Genomic DNA, 21,914 nt, shown 5'->3' on the forward strand with positions numbered 1-21,914 from the left:
GCCCTGTATCATTAAATAACGGCCTGGAGTTACAGTCTGGTTACTTTTGTCAGTACCATCAACAAGTTTATTTTACTAGAACTGTCCACACAAACTCTCTCTCATCTCTTAAGAGAATTCTTTCTCACTTGCAGTTTTTTATGTAGTTTTCATGCCTTTCTATTCCCAGTTGAAATCAAAAGAACATTTTCTCAGTTATTTTACCTTTTTTTTGAGGAATGTCATATCATATTTGACCATAGGAAGGCTTTCCATGATTTTACTCTGCTAGCTGAACATCTCAAATAAAACTTAATAAATGCAGTGTAAGAAGTTTTCACCTGGCATTTTCTCTAGTGAATGCATTTATAGATAAAGCAGTTCTTCATAGAATTTTTTCTTTTCACTCTAAAAACCCCCATATTTAGTCAAATCACAATGAAAAACCTTTAAAAGTGACTTTATGATCAAATTCTATCGAAATATATGCAGTGATGTACAGGAAAAAAAGGCATCTCAGGCATTTAGTTTGCTTCTCTCACACTGCAGAACTAATCAGCAGAAATGTATGAATATAATTCTTTACCATGCAAACAGCCTTGTCAATATTTTTCTACACATTGATTTAAAAAAAGATCAAAATAGAATCAATTACTCAACCATTTCATCACATCAAAACAAAACAAAAAAAAAAAGTGTGCCTCTAGAAACGGTCATTTTTATTTTTGAAAAAGCTGTATTAACTTATTACTGTCTTGATATCTGACTATACATGATGGACACTCCTTCTGTCTAACATTCTGATTTGATCCTTAGGTTGGGAGCACAGTCTATTTCAGATGCAGAAAAGGTTATCATATTCAGGGATCTACCACTCGTTCTTGTCTTGCTAACCTAACTTGGAGTGGCATACAATCTGAATGCATTCGTAAGTCTGGTTTCTATTCTAACAACTTAGAACAGCGGGCAATTTTAAGAGTTACAAAGTGATACATGTGGAAATTAATAACAAATTATTTGCTACAAGGATGGGAAGCTTTATTTAAAACAGATTTTTTAATGTTTATTTGTTGTTGTTTTCTATTCAAGGACCAAAGATGCATTTGAAGTATTAATCTGAATATTTTTCAGATTTTTTTTAAAATTAAGTTCACAATAATTCTATCAGTTTTAATCAAAAAAATCTCTTCTAGTTAACCTACTGCATTAGCTAGAATTAAGCTAGAATTTCTTTTGTGTGTGTAGTTGTTTAATAAAGGATAGAAAGTGGCCTGAAATATGCATGGAACTATTTTCTTGCCAAGTATTTTGTGAGTCATAAACAAGAACTCAACAAAACCTATTTATTCTGGGTTATGCATGGTTATGCAAATTACTTATAGCTCTGTGTGAGTTGGAGGACATTAAATAACTATTGTATTATAATACACTAAGCTAAAAGTAATTAATTACAATGACCTTAGATTCTTATCCTGTTTTAAATTATCTTTGGGTTGTTTTAAATGAACACAATGTGGCACAGAGAAAGAACCATACAGAGTAACCAAATCTGTTATAGTCAATGTTCTATGACAAAACATTATTGTGGAACCGTTATTTCAATTGAAATGCATTTATTTATCCCAGTAGCCACTCTAATTTTCAGTACACAAAGTGGAAGTGATGCTTTAAGCTGTGACAATACAATAATTCACAGGACCAATCATTGCACCCTGTACAATGGCATGTATTTCCCCTCATTTTAACTGTTTTCTGATCCCTAGTGTGATTTGACTTTGGTTTATTCTTTGAAAATACGAGATAGTATCATTTCCATCCCACAATAATATAACTATACACTCTGAGTGTTACTTTTACAAGTAACATAGCTACTTGACAGTGCCAAAAGCTATCGAGAGTTGTCATGCATTTATTTCAAATTGGATACTCTAACTCTATGGAAACGGCTTACCCCTACGTTTTCTAACTGTAAAAACCCCTTTGCAGCTCATGCTTGCAGGCAGCCAGAAACACCGGCACATGTAGATGTGAAAGCAATAGATCTTCCTACTTTAGGGTATACTTTGGTGTATACCTGTCAGCCAGGATTTTTTCTTGCTGGTGGATCAGAGCATCGGACGTGTAAACCAGATATGAAATGGACAGGAAAATCACCTATTTGTAAAAGTAAGTCATTACTCAAGTGGTTTGTTGGATCCTACTGGGTTTGAATTAATTTTCCCTGACATTTTTGTTTTATCTATTAGTATTAATTTTTTCCACTTACTATTTAATGACACTCACGGAACAGTAGCTTTTATTTTATGAAAGAAACAGTGAAGAAATCAAAGTGAACATAACATCTAGAATACATGCAGGAAGAAAAGAGGATATATGTGTGCAAGTGCACACGCACACATACATATGTTTACCCTTAACAACAGCAAACAAAACCTAAACAATATAAAGTACTACTTTTAACTACATTTATCTTTAGGTCACAGTTTGAAATAGTATTTCAATGTATTCAGTGCTTAATATATGATTTTCTATAAGAACAAGAAAAGTTATTTAATATCCTAGCTTTTAGATTCATGCAGGTATGCTTTTAGTCTAAGGAAATCTTACAAAATAAAAATGAACAATAAAATAAAAAAAAAATCTCAGCAATATAATCCACTTTTATATCAGTGTAACTTTTACGTAGTTTTCTAGAGTAGATCTAAATAAATCATTATAAGGTCTGAATTTGCTTTTCACAGTCAAATCCACATGGCTGTTAGTTCTCAATTCAGAAAAATAAAATTATATTTATAATATGAATAGAGGAAAATAGTTGGGAAAGTTTTTTCTGGTATGATTTTTAATTTTAATATATCAAAGTGTGCCGAATAGTTTTGATGTCTGAGCAAAACTTATTTTTCTTTAATGTAAGGGCAGACTTCTTTGATGAGCATTGTTATATGATCTATATGTCATAATTTATCTTTATTCTGTGTCTCTAAAGGATGATTTTTCGTTGATACAGCATAGTTACTAATTTGAGATAAATGATCTTTTGTTTGGGTTTCTTTGATGTTTTATTTATTGAAGATAAAATACAGGAAAGATTTCTATAAGACTGGGTTATGGTCTTTAGGTATAATTCTCATTGAGTGTCCTACACTTTTTGTGCTTTCTTAACACTTGATCAGTCTAATTACTGAGCTCCTAAAGAGAAAAAAAGCCCCAATATGCAAGACCAAACCTTCCAATGGGACACTATCCTTTCTGATGTGCCAAATGATGAGTCCAGAACTTGATCAGGATCAATGGACATAACTTTCCTGAGTGTACCAGGAATGTAGCAAATTACACCTTTTTAATTCACAAGTTGTGACCCTTTCCCATGATATTGGATCCTGTTATATAAATCAAGCTATCTGGCTGTTGCTGGTTTGTGTCACAAATGTATCAGTCTTTTTTAACAGAATTTTTCCTATACATAATATATTATTATTCATAATTAGATATAGTATTTGTCCCCTCTATAAGGCTCTCTTTTATAGCACTGGGACTGATATAAACATTTTAGCCCTAAATGTACGAAATACTTATATAGCCAGACAACTTTCCACAGTAAAAATGTTGCTTACCTAAATTATTTTCTGATATTTTTGTGCAAGAGGATATGTTTAAACATGTAAAGTATTCAAGACAAGTTATTTGTTTTAAAAGCGACTCTATTGGATAAAAGACGATTGCATCCAACAGGTATTGTTTTAACATTCTATTTAAAATCAAACAAACAAACAAAAAAAAAAACCCACAAAAATATGTTCATGAAAATGATAATTTGTCTTTTTACTTGTAGGTAAAGGAGTGAGAGAAGTTAATGAAACAATTACTAAAACTCCAGGTTTGTATACAAGAAGAGCTTTAGATTCAAATAAATAAAATTGATTTACACCTGAGATTGTTATGGATAACAAAACTATTTCCAATATATTAGTGAAGTATTTGTTATTAATTTCCAAGGAATATAAATGTTAAGGTCTTTCATAATAACAGATGACATGTGAAATCTAGTCTATGAAATTCTTTCACAAAGAACATTTGTTAAATTTCTATAATGCCAATTTTGTGAATTGCATAAAATCTCCTCTCTAACAGACAAAAGAAATTTATATACACAAACTTCAGATTTGGTGTAGTTTTATATCAGAGAGATTGCTATAATGGAGAGCCTTATAATGAGTGTATACTATAATTGCAGGGATTAGGTTCAGTTCAAGTTCTGCCCTTTACAGTTCAAGTGTTGTAAGAAGTATAAAAAACCCCAACCCAAAACCAGTTTTGGAAATATTCTTGGCCATCATTTCACAGAAACTCTCCATGTACTCCAAAACAGGGTTTCCAGAACAGTGTAGACCAGCAGGCATGTGACAAGGCAGGCAAACATTATTGTTACAGGTCATGAACACGTATGCAGTTGACCTGTTCCTCCTGCCATTGGCAAAAATAGACAAATTCATCTGAAAAGTCCTCATTCAGAAAATGAAAGTCCTAATTTTTTTTTTTTTACTTACTTATTTAACAATAAGCAGTTGTCACCAAATAAATGAGCTTATAGTACTATATTTTGAGTTTTAGCAAAGCTGCAGGGAAAATAAAATTAATGGTTCACACTCATGGCAGTTCACAGAAGGACTCTCTGTATAGCAGATGGGATAAAAAGGTATTTCTGCTAATAATTAATCTTCCTGGAGAGTTTATTAGTGATAGTGTCAGGTGAATCCATAAATGAGTTCTTCTGAAATGCATTACTTCTACAGACTCACAATAAAACAGGCTATAGTGTTCATTCATTATAATGAATATACAGTCTTCATTTATTGGAGGCTTCACCTCACCAAACATTTAAGGTATACATTAATCTGCTACTGCACAGGTTTTGAAGTTTCAATGCCAAATTAAAATGTAGACCTAGTTTCTAAAGATATTCACTATACAGAGTGTCAGTGTCAATTCACACTGTATCCTGTCCTTTATAAGTAGTTTTGGTAAGTACTATTTAAAAGCTATTAAAAAAAATTAAATGCTGTGATTGAAAGTGCCAATAATAGTAAGCAGAAAAGTTCAACAAATGACAGTAATTTAGAAAGAGTTTTAAGTGGCTTTCAAAAAACAACTCTGCACTAAACTCTGTGTTTCAAAACTGTTAATTCTCTTTGTTGTAGAACATTATGTATTTTGAAACACTTTCTTTACATTGTTATCTTATTTTTGATACTATTTGATTGGCTGCTATCTATATTTTGAACACAAGTAAGCTAATATTGGTAAACAATATTTTCCAGTACAGAATAGATTTGTGCTCGTGATTTTTTGCCTTTAAACAAAGGAATGCAAGTTATATTTGTTGGTTTTGTGGCTTTTTTGGCAGAGTTGATGTCTTCATAAGCAATAGTAAACATTTTTAGTGATTGATGTGTAAGTTTCAACTAAAGAATTCTTACAATATCTGTGTGAGAATTAAGAGCTATATTACTCCTTTTGGTTTCTACAGTCCTCACTGCTTTGTATAGTATTCGCAAAAATTGTTAGGAAGCTGTTTTAATGAGTAGCCATGGATTTTCCCAATTGTTGTGTTCTGAGAACAATCAGTGCAGTCAGTGCAGTACTGGAATACTAATAGCCAGCTCATTTTTCTCATTTTGCATTTGCCCACAGGGGTTGAGGAAAGGCGGGGACCTTGTAAGGGTTCAGCACAATTGTCTCAGAGCCTCTCCAAAGCAACATCCCTGGGGACTGCAGCACTTGCGTTTTAACATTTTAAAAAAACATGACTGGAGAAGCATTAATATATTTTATTCCCCCTACTGATTCTGTTCATCTGCAAGTGCAAGCTCTGTAAATACTGAGTCAGTGGTACTATTTTGCAAAATTTAAGAGCTATTATTGATAGAGTTGCTAGACAAACTATGCACTGAAGATGCTGGAACGTGGTGAAAGTATGGAGTACTTTATAAAAGTACTTTGTAAAAGCGTTACATAATACCTCTCTGGTTCATTCCACTAATGCTAGATGTTCACCTTCATGGGAATATGTCAGACACACAATTTTGACTAAAAACATAGATGAATAAAAAAAATTGTAATATTTAATTTTAGAATACCAAGTTTCAAATTTAGCTATGTCACTATAATAGCAAAAAATGAGAAATGCATAGGAAAAAGAGTCTGAAAGACTCTTTACAGAATCCATGTATTTTCAGAAATTATACAAATTCTAAGGACTGTGACATACCAATTGAAATGTAATGCTTCTGATTTTTGGTAGTAAGTTGAGGTAACCTTGTGTAAAGCCCCCCACTGACTTTTACTTTGGAAATGCAACAATTCAAAGCTGTTTTTTCAAAGCCATTTAATAGGTCTCTGCTAATTTGGAATCCAGTGATAGAACCAATAACATGCTAATGATGTTTTCAAATCATTCCACAGTGAGCTTGGACATCTGCTTGTTCACAACTTAGAGGCAAAAGATATAGAAGAAGTTATTTATCTTTTAGTCATCAGCTAATTAGCCCTCTGATTTTCAGATGTATTTCATGTCAAGTATTATTGTCCTGGTTTTCTTTTTTGATTAATTTTTGCAGTAAGTGATTAGGTAGACGAGGAAATATCCATGGGATTTTTTTTAAATGGTTGCAGAGAATACCTGCACTGATAAATTTCCTTCTGTAAAGACAGCTGCCTTTATATGTCCTCAGAGTTTGACAAAATGAAAAATAAGAATAATCCAATTATTTAATTTAAGATTTTAATCAGAAGAGTGTGAAACACTTCTAATGTCAGTCTTGAACTATTTAGAAGGTATCATTTGTAGTGGTCATGGATAGTAAGGCTGAATTTTGATACTTGCTAGGGCTGTCATTTTGTCAAGATATAATGTGGTTAGTTAAACAATTTAAAATACATCTAATATCTAAATATTTTTTTTTCTGTGTAGAGGAAAGATATCAGTCACATAAAATAAATAATCCAAATACATATATTTCTTCCAATAATTCATGCTTCATTTTGTAGGATTTTTTACTTCAGATAGTTTAAACTGCAGTTGCTGAGAAATGGCAGTTTATTCTAAACAAAAAAAACCTCAGTTTAATTCTTTGAAAGCTTCACTGTTCATAGGTGCAGTAATATTGTATGGAAAAAAAGCTTTGAAGTCTAAAAATGACTCATAAAACTGTACCAGAAATTCAGTCAATTCATTTGAATATTCGTTTGATACTCAGCTGAAAATCTCACACAGTGATGTTTCAATAGATCCATGAAACAAAAGGTATGGCCTAAGACAGTGTTTCCTTCCAGGAATCTCTGGTTTCAGAATAATATTATATTTCTTTTCCTCGTACCTTAAAGGTACAGGGCTTTAGGGGAAGAGTCCATTATTTTTCATAGTCTTGAGGACATTCACTGAATCACACAAGCCATAAAGTGTGGGGTTATTTGAGAACATATACCATGATGGACAGGTGTAGTATATTATAGGCACTTGTGTGGAAAGGTTATTAGATATATTGTCTGTATTGTTGTTAAAATTTTTACTATAATACCTCCTTAGAACAGTGGATTGATTGTCTAAAAAAAAAAATTTGCAAGCATAAGTATGCCTAGAAAGATTGTTATTACATTGTAGTTTACTTATTTCTTTGTTTCTCCTCCCCCCTTTTATTTAGTTCCTTCGGATGTGTTTTTTATAAATTCACTGTGGAAAGGGTTTTATGAATATTTAGGAAAAAGACAGCCTGCTACTCTCACTGTTGATTGGTTCAATACTACAAGCAGCAAAGTGAATGCCACATTCATTGAGGCATCCAACATACAACTCAAACTATCAGGTAGGTTTGGAATTTGGAGTTAAAGAAGCTCTTCTTTTAATTTTATTTTTTCTTAATGTTGATGCATTTTGATGCATTTTCATTCAAATGGAAAATGAAACAAAAATTATATTTTTGCTAAAAAAATTTTTCTTTTGCAAAAGCAAAGGTTTTAACAAAATGGTCTGCATGGACTTCTGTCAATTCATATGCAGTCACCCATCTATGTAAGCCATTATATTTCAAATGGATATTGAGGTAGAGTTTATTCATCTCAGACTGTTGGGTAGCATTGGTGTGTTGAAATCACAGGAAATACTGAAATGGCAGACAAAATATGGGCATATTAAAATATAGGCATATTAAGAATTGTACCATTGGAAAGATCAATTAATAAATAGTGATTAATATTGACCTTAGAACAACGTGTTAAGAATAATGGCATAGTATAAAATAGGCACAGATAATTAAATAACATTGTAGATTAAGCATACCTTATAATCAACATCATGCATTCCTTTCTGCAAATCTAAGTGTGATGTTCAGATTTAGCCTCTCAAGTCAGTTATATTGAAAAGAGCGTTATCAGCTATCACTATCCTTTAAGGTCAAGAGTTCAGAGAACTGCAGTAGCTTATTGCCAAATAGGAATCTTTTTTCACTGCACTACTAATATCTACTGTAGGAATATACTGGCGTGATATCAGTAAAATCCATTTTTTTCCAGGTCAAGGAAATTCCAGGGAAGGAATTCTACCTATATTCAAACTTACTGAAATGCTTTATAAAAAGACAACTGTTCTTCTCCTATTATGTGTAAAATTAAACAATACAAACCTGTTTACATACTTTTATCAAGTATGATGAGGCAAAGGAAGAGTTAAATAAGATCCAGCCATTACAGTATTTTAAATGTTGAGGTTTTCCATATTATGAAATTATTTTATTACAGGATGTTTTCTATGAACTCTTCTAGTTCTAGAGCAATATACTTAGATTTGAAGGAATGTTTGAACAAACTGGTTGAGAACTTGTTTAAAAGGTATGTCTTTCCTCCTTTATTTTAATAGGTGTTTATAAGAAGGAAGAAGCCCATTTGCTCTTGAAAGCTTTTCAGATTAAAGGACCAAGTGACATTTTTGTAAGCAAGTATGAAAACGACAACTGGGCATTAGATGGTTATGTAAGTACCCAGGTTGCTATGGATAAAGATGGCTGAGATCAAATTCTGAATTAATTTGTGATTATCTATGTGACTGTATCCATTTTTTTGTATTACAAATATGTAATCCAGTGCTCTGGATGTCAGTGTAGAGATTGGATTACCTTTTTTCTTTCAAAAATACCTACACAAACATCTATCTGCTGTACTCTGATTGGAATTTTTAGTTTATGAAAGGGAAGGAGGAGTGAATCAGCATATTTTGCCATGGTTTTGCCTTGTTTCCTTAGATGGGAGTGGGAATTTTATCTTTAGGAATATTTCATTTTTTGGTTTGATAAATACTTCACTGTAATAAAAGTACATTTTGAAGGTAAAAGCAATCTTGAAAGTAAACAGTGTTCTTTTACTTTTTGCATTTTTTCTTTCTGCCTCATGATACTTTCTATGGAAAATAGTTTTAAATCTGACAATTCAGATTTAAAGCTTCTGTGTCTGCATACTATTTCAATTATGAATATAACATTTCAAGAATTTTAAAAGACAGCAATATACATTAGATATTATAAAATAATTCTGATGTTATTTTGAAACTTCATTTAATACCAGTGCAAATAAATAAAATATTTTAAATAACAAAAATTGTATAAGCATCGAAAATTCACTAATATTTTTAAGACTAAAAGTGAAAATCTGGGCTCTATATTATCTATTTTAAGTCAGAAAAACAGGTGGCTAAGCATTGTTATTTATTCATTTCAGAATTTTTTTTTTCTGTTTCAACATATTCTAGGTATCCTCAGGTCTTGAAAGAGGAGTTTTTACCTATCAAGGTGATATACATGGAAAAGACTTCGGAAAATTTATGCTCCAAAGACAAGGTACGTGGTTTCATTGATCCATAATATGTATAATCTTTTGGGGTCTTGCAAAAATGAATTTAAATAATTACTCAGCTATCTAACTGAAGTAGGCACATTTATTTTACACTACTCCTATTATAAAACATAACCAAATATGTGTATTTGAAATATACAGTTCAAATCCTAATTTAACTCTGCTTAATATGTTACTATAACAGGTTTTCTACTGTAGCAACCCAGTAAATGCAGGATGCTTGTCGTGTTGCACTCTTAAAGAGAATGCTATTGGAAGCACTTGCGTTTCTTTTTGAAAGTACCAGAGATATCATGCAATACAAGCACATTTCCTGCTTAAATATATAAATTGTTGTCAGAATCATATAAGAAATTAGAAGAACAGAATCATCCCTACGTTTGGCAGTGTCATTTGGAGAGTGACAGTTGCTGGTGGATGTTTTCAGAATTTATATGTATTTGGACAGAATTTTACTTCACTGTATAAAATAAAAAAAATATTAAATGGTGTCTTAGGTATGTAATACAGCTATGGGCTCAAGTGCTTTAGCAGCTGGTATAGGACTAGTTATTTTACTCGTAAAATAGTTTTATCATAAAAACTATATAATTTACTTATGAAATATTCTCTCATAAAATATTTTGGTAAATACCAAGTTTAAGCATCTGCATTTCCTGATCCTGAAACTACTGCAAAGTGGTCAAAGCACAGTATATACACAGAAAAGTGCTGGTCTAGGAAAAGGAGACAGCCTAGCCAATATCTCTATGGCAGACTGTATGTACATTTTATAAATTGCCTTGGTTCCATTAGCTCCACTGATGATGTACACAGCACTCTTTAGAGTTTTCTCGAATCTCTCTTGTACTTCTTTGCTCTATTAAGTACTGTAACAGCAGTTATGCTAAGGATTTACTTGTTTTGGCCATCTCTCAAATTGCTAAATATGTTTAGTGACTAGGGGCAGAAATCCAGCTCTTCAGAGTCCCAGACTAAAAACTGACAGCTACCTAAAACAAAAGTTTGATTCTGTGCGAAATTGATAACTCATGGCAGTAAATGAAAAATAAGCAGAAAGTTAAACAGTTACAGAAGTCTTCTGTGGATGTATTCTACAGTAGTGGAAAACATTGTCCATATCACCCTTGAGAGCTGTAATATAAGAGCTCAGTTTGTATAAGGCTAATAACGAGCCAGAGTACCCAAGTTAATCCTACAGTCCTGGACTGACGACCTCCCATCTTCGGCTTTGACATCTTGATAGAGAGCTTTCTGCTAATGCAGATACCATCTCTTGTACAAGATTGCTGAATAGACACTGTTTTTATATAAATTGCTTATTCTGTATTGAATAAACAACAACTAAAAGGAAGCAGCAAATTTCCATCCAATACAGGTCATATTTGTCAATATCCTCTTATATTCAGGGGTAATTTACATTGTTTTTAAACCTATTTTGTTAATGGATATTCTGCAAAGACAATCTCACATATCCTCTGTCTGAAGACTTAACATATTTCTGGTTTTCAAGTATTTTAAATTATTTGATGCATTTACAGTAAGACAAAAATATACATAAACTGGTGCAGACATAAAGCAATATGAAATCTTCATCTACAACCATACTTCAAAGATAGTATTTATGGAGAACTACTTGTTTAAGTGGGAAAGACCAATGTATTTGATGAATAATTTTCTATCACACAATACTAGAAAAAGACTAGTCTCAGTGGGCATCACAGAATCACAGAATATCCTGAGAGGGAAGGGACTGACAAGGAAAATCATGTCCAACTCTTAAATGAATGACTCATACAGCAATCAAAGCCACAATTATTAGAACTCTGCTCAAACAACTGAGTATGCTCAGTCTTGGAACTTAATGACATGAAAATAGAAAGAACTTTTCTTTCTTAGTACTTTTTATCCTCGCTCAGAAGCAATTTTGATTGTAGCCTTAGAAAACAACCCAACGGACAAAGAGTTTTGTTGTAAGTCTTTTTAGAGAACTAAAACTGTATCTGAGCCTTATTAAGAGTGACATAATAATTGTGACACCAGATTATTCAACCTCTTTTACCAAGTAATCAGTAATTTCTGAGGGCTTTTTGTCTGTTAGGTTATAGCAACTTGGTTTCTAAAGGCTGTGGGTCTATGGCTAAATTCAGTTTCATCAACTGTTGAGTGCCTATGCCTCAAAACTAAATTTCTAGAAGATGTTTATCCTAAAATCTTCTTCAATCTAGTCTGGACACTTCCTTTAAAATTGTATGGAAAAGTGGGTTTGTGAGAAGAGAAACCTTAACAAAATTATTATTTTCCTGTATTTATTTTCTCTGGAGAAATACAATGGAGAAATACTTTTTTCTTTTTTTTTTTCTTTCCTCAAAGTACTTTTTGATTTGTCTAGGTTGACATAACTTATTAACAAAAAATGAAATATGCATAATTAATTTGCATCTATGTTATATTAGATCAATGGCTGTGGAATACACATCCATTACTGGAAATTAATCAACTCTTAAAAGTGTTGAATATCATGAGATATGCGAATTTTAAATTTTGCTCTATAAATCATCCTTCCTCTCTGGATCATTTCACATAGTTTCCATTACTCACAAGAAAACTCTACATCTAAACAGGGTACTGAAAGCTCCATTGTACAGAGCTGTTGTGTGGTAGCTAAAGCACAAACAGATATCTGGAGTAATGGGCTATGAAACTGTATGGTAACACATGTCTGCACCCTGTGAGGCACCTACCCAGAGTCTTAGCTGTCCAGGAGGTTCAGTCAGGTGAAGAAGTTCTAGCCTATGTTGTTCCTTGGAAGCTGCTGATTTGCTTTGTATTGGTATTTTTTTCTCTTTAATCCTTGACCGCAAACCATTCTTGTCTCAGAAGTTACTCTGTGGCATGTAATTCTGCTTTTCTAAATCTTGCATGGCTTTTGCTGTCACACTTTCTCTGACTTGAACAGCATTTCTCTTTGTAAAACTGAGCCATGCTGTACAGATGCCAGTCAACTGAAACTCCGAGCTAGGAGTCAAAAGAGAAATATATATGATAGATCCAAACAATGATAAAAAAATGTTCTTAGTCACATAATCATGAAATGGCTTGGGTCAGAAGGGCAGGGTTGCCACCATGAGATCAGGTTGCACAGTATTTTCTTTAAAAAAATATTATTTTCTATTACGTAAAAATGAGAGTATTTTTGAATCACCTCAAGAAGTACACAGCTTTTACATTAATGATTTCACTATGTGTTATCAAAATTTGAATTCACCTGTCTGCTGCTGTTTTAGCAGCTAAAACCCTGTTATTATGTAAACTGTTAAAAAAACCCCAAAAACATAACCTTACTGAATACCCCTCCATTAAACAACATGTTTCCCAGGGACATGGCTATTTTAATGAAAAGTAAATCAAATTATCTTTTGCATACATTTTGTGTGTGTGTATATTTAAGCATTTCCACTTTTCTCTTTTTAGATGTGATCAATCACTACATTTATTTGGGCAGTACAATATGCTTTCCATTTCTTATCATGATAATGCTGTCAGAAGAATGACACAATTCACACTATGTTTAATCACAAACAGCTCTGAAAATTATTATAATAAGTAGACCAGACCATGTTGAAGTTATACTGACTCTCCTACATGACTAAAATTTAGAATATGCAAAACTTCAGTGAAGTGTCTTTTCCCAATGAAAAGCACATGCAATGCAGAGTCTGAACCTGATCAACTCCAGATTGAAACTCTCCAATTAAATATTGTAAACTTCAACCAAAATCGTCAAGTTTTGTTTCCTTAAGTGTGCTATTTAAAAAACTGTAGAGATACAGAATACATGATTACCTCCACCAGAAGTTTGGTGTAGAGTATTAAATTAATCAGTTATCCAACACAGATAACTTAAAAGAAACTCTTTATGTATAATTTTGTGCCTGTTTTTAAATCTTGAGCAATACAACACTTTTTTTTAAATTAACTAAATAAACCAAAGAATTTATACTAAGAATTGTTTATTATGAACTTTATATTTTTTTCTGCTTCTTGTACATTTAAATGTATCTATCATATGTGGCATGATAACAGCTTTGAGATATAAATTAAGACTTCATTGATCACACATATTTCTGTTTTGAAATTTGTATATGACTCTGAATACTAATCCCAGATTTTTTGTTGATGTAAGTTGACTTCAAAGAATTTGTTCATTACCATATTTTTTATTAATTACTCCAAATAATTGGAAAATCAGCTGGAGATTGTGGTGGTAAAGGATAAAGAAAGTGATAGCTGAATGTGAGTTTTTTTTGGCTTTTATTTTAGAGTCTATCACTTCTTCTAACCAATAAAAAGCATTTAAATCAGAACTTCTAAAATGTCTATTAACTGTTGGAACTACCCTAGTCTGTCTGTCTTTAATTTGGATAAGTTGAAGAATGTCCAGTACATATACAGTGCAGTACAAATACATAAGTTTATGCCAAGTTTATTTCCACAGTTTGAGATCTGGGACAAGTACTGGATTACTAAACCCCAAATATTTTTATAAAATGGTTGTATTCTAAAACAGTTCAATGTTAAGAGTAGTGTGATAAAGCTCGTAACATGATCCCAATTACCACAATAATAGGTTTCTTAATTTGAAAAGGTTTTCCTTCGCCAGTTCTGCAGAGAAATATGTAAAAAATCTAAAACATGACAGAAGATTAGGTGATAAAGACTATAATGCAATATTTTGTCATATTTTAAATGATCAAACGTGGCAATACTGAAATTCCTAGGAAGGTTGACTTCATTTTAAAGGTATCTTAGTTACTTCCTAAAATTTAACACATTTCTTTAAATGTGCAAAGGCATTTTAATATTGACAGTTGAAACATCTACGGTTTAAAGTTATCTCACAGAAAAAAACCCAACAAACTTATCTCATTTGTCTTTTTCATTGAGCTTGAACAACAAGAAATCACAAACAAAAAATGGTTTGGGTTGGAAGAGACCTTAAAGATGATGTAGTTCTAAACCCCCAGCTGTGGGCAAGGACACTACTCACTATATTGCCAGCGTCCCATCCAATCTGACCTTGAACATTTCCTGGGGTCATAGGAGAATTATTACTTTTTTCTCAGTTTTTTTGTTTTCTCACTTGTTTGAACTTATTTAGATGTTTTACTAGACTGGTGTAGTTATCACAGTGGCCATGTCTCTGCTGTACAACTGGTTTGCACTAGAGTCCTAAAAAGACTGATTGATATTGTTGCTATGAATGAGGGAGTTGTGGTGTTTGAAACACTCTGTACTGCTGGTTTGGAGCATTTCTGAGAGGTAAACAGCAGCGTCTCCTATTCTTCTCCACTCTCAACAGCAATAATACCCCAAAACATCAAGCTCAGCTATCTGTCCCAGCCTGATCCTCTCTGTACATTCCCTCTGCCCTGGTCTTTCCTTCTTGAATGTGATCTATATTGTTTTCTGAAGAGCTGTGATTTCAAACTGGCAACTTGGATTTGGATCTCAAAAAAAAATCTTTTTCTATAAAATATTGTGTATTTTTCATCATAAAATTGTCTTTCATCCTTCACAACCTGAATTACCAAAGCGGTCAACTATTTAAGCAATTTAGTGATGTGTCTATACTGATGAGAAAATATGTTCTGCAAAATGCTTTACAGTCTGGGTTATCTGCCTGTCCACAGCAGGAGCCCAGCGAGGCTGTGCCACAGGCCACTGCTTTTGCATTCTCTGCACTGCTCTGTCCCAGGGCAAACACAGCTGCTGGGTGCAGCCTTGGGAGGGTACTGAGCCAAGCAGAACCACTGTGGCTTATCCTCAGTTTCTCCTTCCTTGCTCTTGTTTGTTCTGGTCTTGTGTTGCTTGTTCCAAACTGAATATTAAGACTGCTGGAATGTGGGGCTTTTGAAGAATTAATTTCATGTAGAATTTTGTAGAATTAATTTGTTTTTTAGAAGTTATATGGCTTAACTTTATTAAATGGAGTCATGAGTCAGTGCATTTAATAGTTACTTTACTTGCTGAATACTATTTTCAAATAATTTTGATAGTTATTGGTATATTATGAAGTGGTATTAACAATATTTATACTATGATTCTGCATGCTATTTATTTCAAGTTTTTAAATAGAATTATTTTATCAAGACACCATCTTGTTTAACTCTTGAATAAAAGGAACATAATTAGCTAGATAACATGGGAATTTTATTTCTCCCCACAGATAATGTGAAAATTTTATTTCTGCCCCTTTTGTTTTATTTCAGGTCCTTTAAGTGCAGACACAGACCTTTCAAATCATTATTATGGTACAAACAGCAGTTCAGTTGCAGCTGCCATCCTGGTACCATTCTTTGCTCTAATATTATCAGGGTTTGCATTTTACCTCTACAAACACAGGTATTGTAAATGTTATTTATTCAATAATTTAATAAGCTTTTTGGTTTGATTTTGATAGGTAACTAGAGAATACAGTGCTAAAAGCTTTTAAGAATATCTTTGCTCTAGAAAGACAAGTATTTCTAGGTATTCCCATGAAGGAGTTCAGTGCAGGACAGTTCTTAATGGTGTACATTTTGAAAAATGAGTTGCTCTGTTAAGGAGCAGAGACCTATCAACCTTCTTGGTTCGTTAGTCTGAATCAGATTGAAATCTGAGGTCACATGTTCTATTTTTTCATTTTAATACTTTATTAAATTGAATGTATGCTACTTCTTTCTAAAAGCTTATTAATATTAATTATACAAGCTTAAAAATCCATAAATCCCATGAGGGAACAGCCCATAATGTGAATACTTACAGTATGTGCTGAGTCAGCTAGTGATTACTGTAAGAATTGACACCACTTCAGGTCATATGAAACTTTTATTATGTCACTAGATAATAATATAAATCCAACAATATTGTCTTTGAAGGCTGATATCTATATATCTTCTGAAAATTTTTTTATTCTGAGAAATATTTGCAAAATAGTATTTAACAGGAACATGCTTTTTAAGCTTTTGTTCTAAAATCATGATACCAAGAGTATTTTGTGATTGCAAGAAATCACACAGACAATCTGAGGTTCCACCAATGCCCTATAATGCAGTAGACTGTCTGCCTACCTCAGCATTAGATGATTTGGGAAAAACAAATTGCCTGGGGGCAATTGAAACTTGGGAACTCCAGTTAAAATGACCCATGTCCTAAAATATTGTATAGCCTTTTATTCATAAAAATTACCCAGGAAAAGCTGTCAAATGTATCTTCAAACTTGATATTGTAAGATACCTTTCTGATGCCTACAGGTCTCCATTTTCAGACAGCTCCTGTTCTGCAGTGGTGGGGGGAGCTTTTAAGAGCATTGTGAATGCACAGGCATTTGGATCTGGAGAAGAGATTAAATGAAAAGGGAAGAGAAAAGAGAGGCAAACTCATAAAAAAAATTATATTGTGACATTGGGGTACATTTTGTAGTTTATCCTATGAAATTTTTAATGCCCTATATGAGCAGTAGAAATACATATGTATTTAAGAGAGATAAAACTCATTCTTTAGACAAGCAGCTATAATCCCTCTTTTAATGATCTGGCTCTGCAGCATTGCAGTTCTGCCTAATTTAAATGCATTATATTTGAGACAGGAAGTGTTTCTGATAATTTAATATTTCAAAGAATATTTTTCCTTTTCTTCTACTTTCAATGAATTACTTCCACTAAACTGCAGGCTTTAGAGAGGATACCGTGGCCATATTGCCATCAAAAAAAATAACAATTTGATTAGTGAGGTAAACTAATTTTAGGTCAAACTTTTCAAAAGAAAGGATGTTCCAATGGAAAGAGAACAGAATCTGTAAGTTTTGAAGGCCTTTTCTTGAAATTACATTAAATATAAGAATAACAACATGAAATTTTCTAAATGATGCAATGGTAGCCATTCCTTTACAGGCTCTCTGTAACAGAGAATTCGAAGGTCTTAGGGTACAATTTTATGGATGTTTCTGTTGGGTCTATCTCACACTAACATCATCTATTTAGGATCAGGGCTGTTAGATCTTTTTTACACAGTTGTACCTTTCATCTGGCTGACAGGGATGACTTCAGGAATGATGACCGCATCCCAATCTTTCTGAGAAAAAATAAAATATATTTAATTAATTATTCTTAGGAAAGCTCCAAGTTAACTTCTAAGATTGTTTAGTAGTTATAAAATTAAAATAGGCAGAAAAAAAACATGTTTATTAGTGACAGAATTATTTACATATTGTCAATTTCATTAGTGATATCTTTCAGTGATAGCTTTCCCTATCTGCTATCCAAAACAGAATAATTTTACAAGAAGAATTTTACTTTCAAGAACCCTTTTCTTAAGAGTCATATATATTATATAATGAGATTTTATTTTTTTTACATTTATTAAGCAACAAACACTTATATTTTGCACTCTTTTATCTTCTTTCTTGCCTTACTACAATTATATGTATAAAACAATATACTGAACTTTCTTATTATATTTCTTTAGATATTTCTAGATACTAAGATATTTAAGTTTAAAATAGTAAAATAGTAGGATATCACTTTACTAGATATATCAGAAAATCTGCACAATTCTGGTTTACTTTTCATTTAATTATTAGCTTAATATGTTCTAACAGAGCTTTGCATAAAAATGTGAATGTTGTTAAAATTCTGATGTCTCTCATGGTGAGAAAACACTATCAAAAATAAAAGACTGGTTACTTTCAGTATCAATTGATGCTGAATTGCCAACATTTATGTGAATATCAGTTAGGATTTGATCAATATGTTTGGACAAGGTATTTAACAGTGTTAATAGTTGAAAGTATTTAAGGAGGTACAAAGACATGCTGTGGGAGATCTACCTGATATAACTGGAATTGCAGACACTTACCTGAAGTGCAAGATATTCTGGACACTTGCTGCTGTATGCAGACAGAGTGGAAATATTAGAATGTCTATTATTGCTAATGATAATATCCTGTTGTTTTTTTCCCCAGAACAAGACCAAAAGTACAGTACAATGGATATGCTGGACATGAAAACAGTAATGGACAAGCTTCATTTGAAAACCCCATGTATGACACAAACTTAAAACCCACAGAGGCAAAGGCTGTGAGGTTTGATACAACTCTGAACACAGTTTGTACAGTGGTATAGCCTTCAGTGCCCAATATGACTGATTCATAGCCATACCTCTGATGGACAAGCAGTAATTCCTTTGGTGCCATATACCAGTTTCCCTTCTCTTGGCTTTGCTGCTGTAATCTTTAACATCTTCTGTCAGCCTACATGCAGCTAAATTTTCTGGTTAAAACGTGTCAGTCTTCGGGGGATCAGACAAAGAATATTTTTTCATCTTAAAGTTGGATCAAAATGCCTGGCTGCATCTGCTTCAAACCAAGGCACACTTTAAGGAAGACTGCCAAGTCATGCCAATTTGTCATATTTAATGCCTCAGACCTTCATATTTGTATGCGGCTGGATGCCTTTCAATGCGTTCTTCTGGGCACTTGGATAAATCCTTTGAGTACTGTGACAAATGATAGCACCACAGATTATCCCTGGGAATATTCTGAAGAAATAAAGCTCTCTTGAAGGAGGAGACAGCCTTCCTTGAGGTTGCATACACTTACAAATGCTTTACCATTGAAATCTTGCTAAAATTAGGAAAACTTACAGTATATTTTATTCGTAGGGCAGTTTTGCCAATTCCCCAATCAGCCGTTAATATCGCAAAATATTAATGCACAATTTTTTGCACTAGGGTGTAATGGCTGAGTAAGATACTGGTAAAAATATACAGGGTTTCTACACACTGTCCATTGTATATAGACATTCACTCTTTGCCAAGCAAAACATTCCACAATAAATTTACTTGGAATATTAAATTGACCCCCATGCTTAGCACCAGTTAAAATCTCGTGCTAGAGAGGATAATGTTTCTTTTGTCAATTTTTGACTAAATTCCATTGTAAACATGATTAGAAGTCACTGGAGACTTTCAGCCAGAACAAGAGCCCATTTCTAAGAAATTTTCATTGCCACTATTGTTTTCTTCTGAAATCAGTCATCAGTCACCACTGTCAGTATCATACTATTTAACAGCAGGGGGGTTAGCAGCTATTGCTGCTTGCCATGTACAAATGTGAATAGTAATTTATTTTAGATAGCTCATAAAGCCTGTGAGCCTGTGCTCATAATACAGTCTTCCCTTTTGCATTTTTTTCCATTTTTCCTTAAATATGACATCATTTTTTGATGTTACATGGAACTAAACCACATTACAGTAGCATAAATAAATCCAGTGCAAGTTGTCCATAAAATGTGGTCATTCAGTTTCTACTTTGAACAGAGAAATTTTCAACCACTCTTGTTTTCTCTTTATTTTAAATTTTTTTTAGACACTCTGCTTACTGCTTTTGTACTTTCACAGTTAGACAGAGACATTTATACACATAAAGTTTGAGTAATCATTAACATTTGCATAGAATTAGAGGTTTTGTTGAATGAAAATAAACAAAAATGTCATTGGCAGATTAATTAAATTGAGTTTTAAAATTAGGAAATGAAAGTAAGTAACAAAGCAAAATCTGGTTTTAATCATACACATTGAGTTCAAAAAACAGGAAAGTTGTTTTGCTTTTCTTCTAATTCAAGACTATTTTTTTTGATGCTGTTGTTTTGTTTTAGTTTTCTGAATTTCAAAATGTCCTATTGTCCAGTCGCTATCTAAGCCTGTTGAAAAGTTTTTCTGAACTCCGTATGTGTGGGTATGGCTGCTGTACACAAAACAAAAAGGTAATATAAGCCCAGTAACAGGTTTTTCAGCTAATGTTGCAGAACACAACAAAAATTTCAAGGTAACCCTTGGTCAGCTTAACAACTACATCTGTTAGATGAAAAATACCAGCAATATAATACATAATAATTGTAGGGCCTGCAGCTGTTACGTTCTTCATATGAGGAAGAAACTCTGAAGAAAATTTAATAAATAGCCCTTTCCAGTCAGTTCCTAGTTCATTTTGTTAGCAGCTTTTTGCTTTCTTTTTCGTTTTTTTTTCTGAAGTTATTGTGCAGTAAATTTCATTTTGCTGTCCCATCTCAGAGCCCTTCACATTTCCTGAGAAATAGCAGTCATCAGATAAAAGTTGTTGTCCTGATCCTCCCCCACACAGAGGTAGTTGCTTGGCAAATGAAGAGCTTCTGTAGGAACAGTGGGCCAGGAAGGGAAGACATAGTCTGAGTAAAGTTTCTGACAGGTGTTCAAAATTGACATTACTGCATTAAAAGTCTTTCTGTAGTAGCAATGACAGAAAAAAAAAAAAAAAGGAGTTTTGAAAACAAAATACATAGCTCTTATTGATGTTTTCTAGTCCTGTCATTACAGTGTATGCTTCAGTCTCACTATGACCACCAAGGAGTATGTTTGAGGATAAAAGAGAATTGTTAAATGGTTTGATCTTTTATATTAGAAAACCCAGATTCCATGAATCCATTATCCAGTGGTTCATTTTGCAAGGTAATGTAATGATTGCTTGTCCTGAGTGAGTGCTCTTTGATCAGGGACACTCAAAAAGAGCACACCAACAAATTATCCTAAGAGGTTTTCTTGGAGTGTTGATTAAACAGGAGCTTCACACTGGAACCCAAGTCAAACAAAAATATTGTGGTTTAATCAGTTCTACCCACACCTTTCAAATTCCTCTCCTTCTCCGGTATGTTTGAGTCTTCTGTTCAGGTTGGATCTTCTCCTGAAGTTATTATACAGAGGGCTGTGTATGCATGCACTTCGATATGGTGCTTCTTCAGAGTGAGACTCTTAAGATGATGTGCAGTGGCTGGGTAATGGCAGCCAGGAAATCTTTTTTTCTTGAGATATATGCAGAAGACTTTTCCCCCAACGTTGACCAGATCATTATGACAGGCTAATAATACATGCTATATTTTTTTTAAAAAACAGGTTATGTGCTTCAAAGCTGTTAAAAACTGCTGCTTGTATCACACATCTTGCCTTTCTCCAGGCTAGCT

General features: G+C 33.0%; 1 protein-coding gene across 1 annotated transcript in view; it reads left to right on the plus strand.

The window, feature by feature from the left end:
- Nucleotides 1-19,648, plus strand: part of CSMD1 (CUB and Sushi multiple domains 1) — a 1,065,588-nt gene extending 1,045,940 nt beyond the window's left edge. The window contains exons 63-70 of the mRNA XM_014251392.2: nucleotides 796-907; nucleotides 1,966-2,145; nucleotides 3,812-3,856; nucleotides 7,680-7,841; nucleotides 8,891-9,003; nucleotides 9,776-9,863; nucleotides 16,152-16,284; nucleotides 18,884-19,648. Coding sequence (XP_014106867.1) covers nucleotides 796-907; nucleotides 1,966-2,145; nucleotides 3,812-3,856; nucleotides 7,680-7,841; nucleotides 8,891-9,003; nucleotides 9,776-9,863; nucleotides 16,152-16,284; nucleotides 18,884-19,043 — 993 coding nt within the window. The 3' untranslated portion in view covers nucleotides 19,044-19,648. The remainder of the gene's footprint in view (nucleotides 1-795; nucleotides 908-1,965; nucleotides 2,146-3,811; nucleotides 3,857-7,679; nucleotides 7,842-8,890; nucleotides 9,004-9,775; nucleotides 9,864-16,151; nucleotides 16,285-18,883) is intronic.
- The last annotated feature ends 2,266 nt before the right edge of the window (nucleotides 19,649-21,914 follow it).

This window comes from Pseudopodoces humilis, chromosome 3 (assembly GCF_049639895.1).
Source record: "Pseudopodoces humilis isolate 2021_Gansu_Grassland_sample_001 chromosome 3, ASM4963989v1, whole genome shotgun sequence".
NCBI classification, from domain to species: Eukaryota; Metazoa; Chordata; class Aves; order Passeriformes; family Paridae; genus Pseudopodoces; species Pseudopodoces humilis.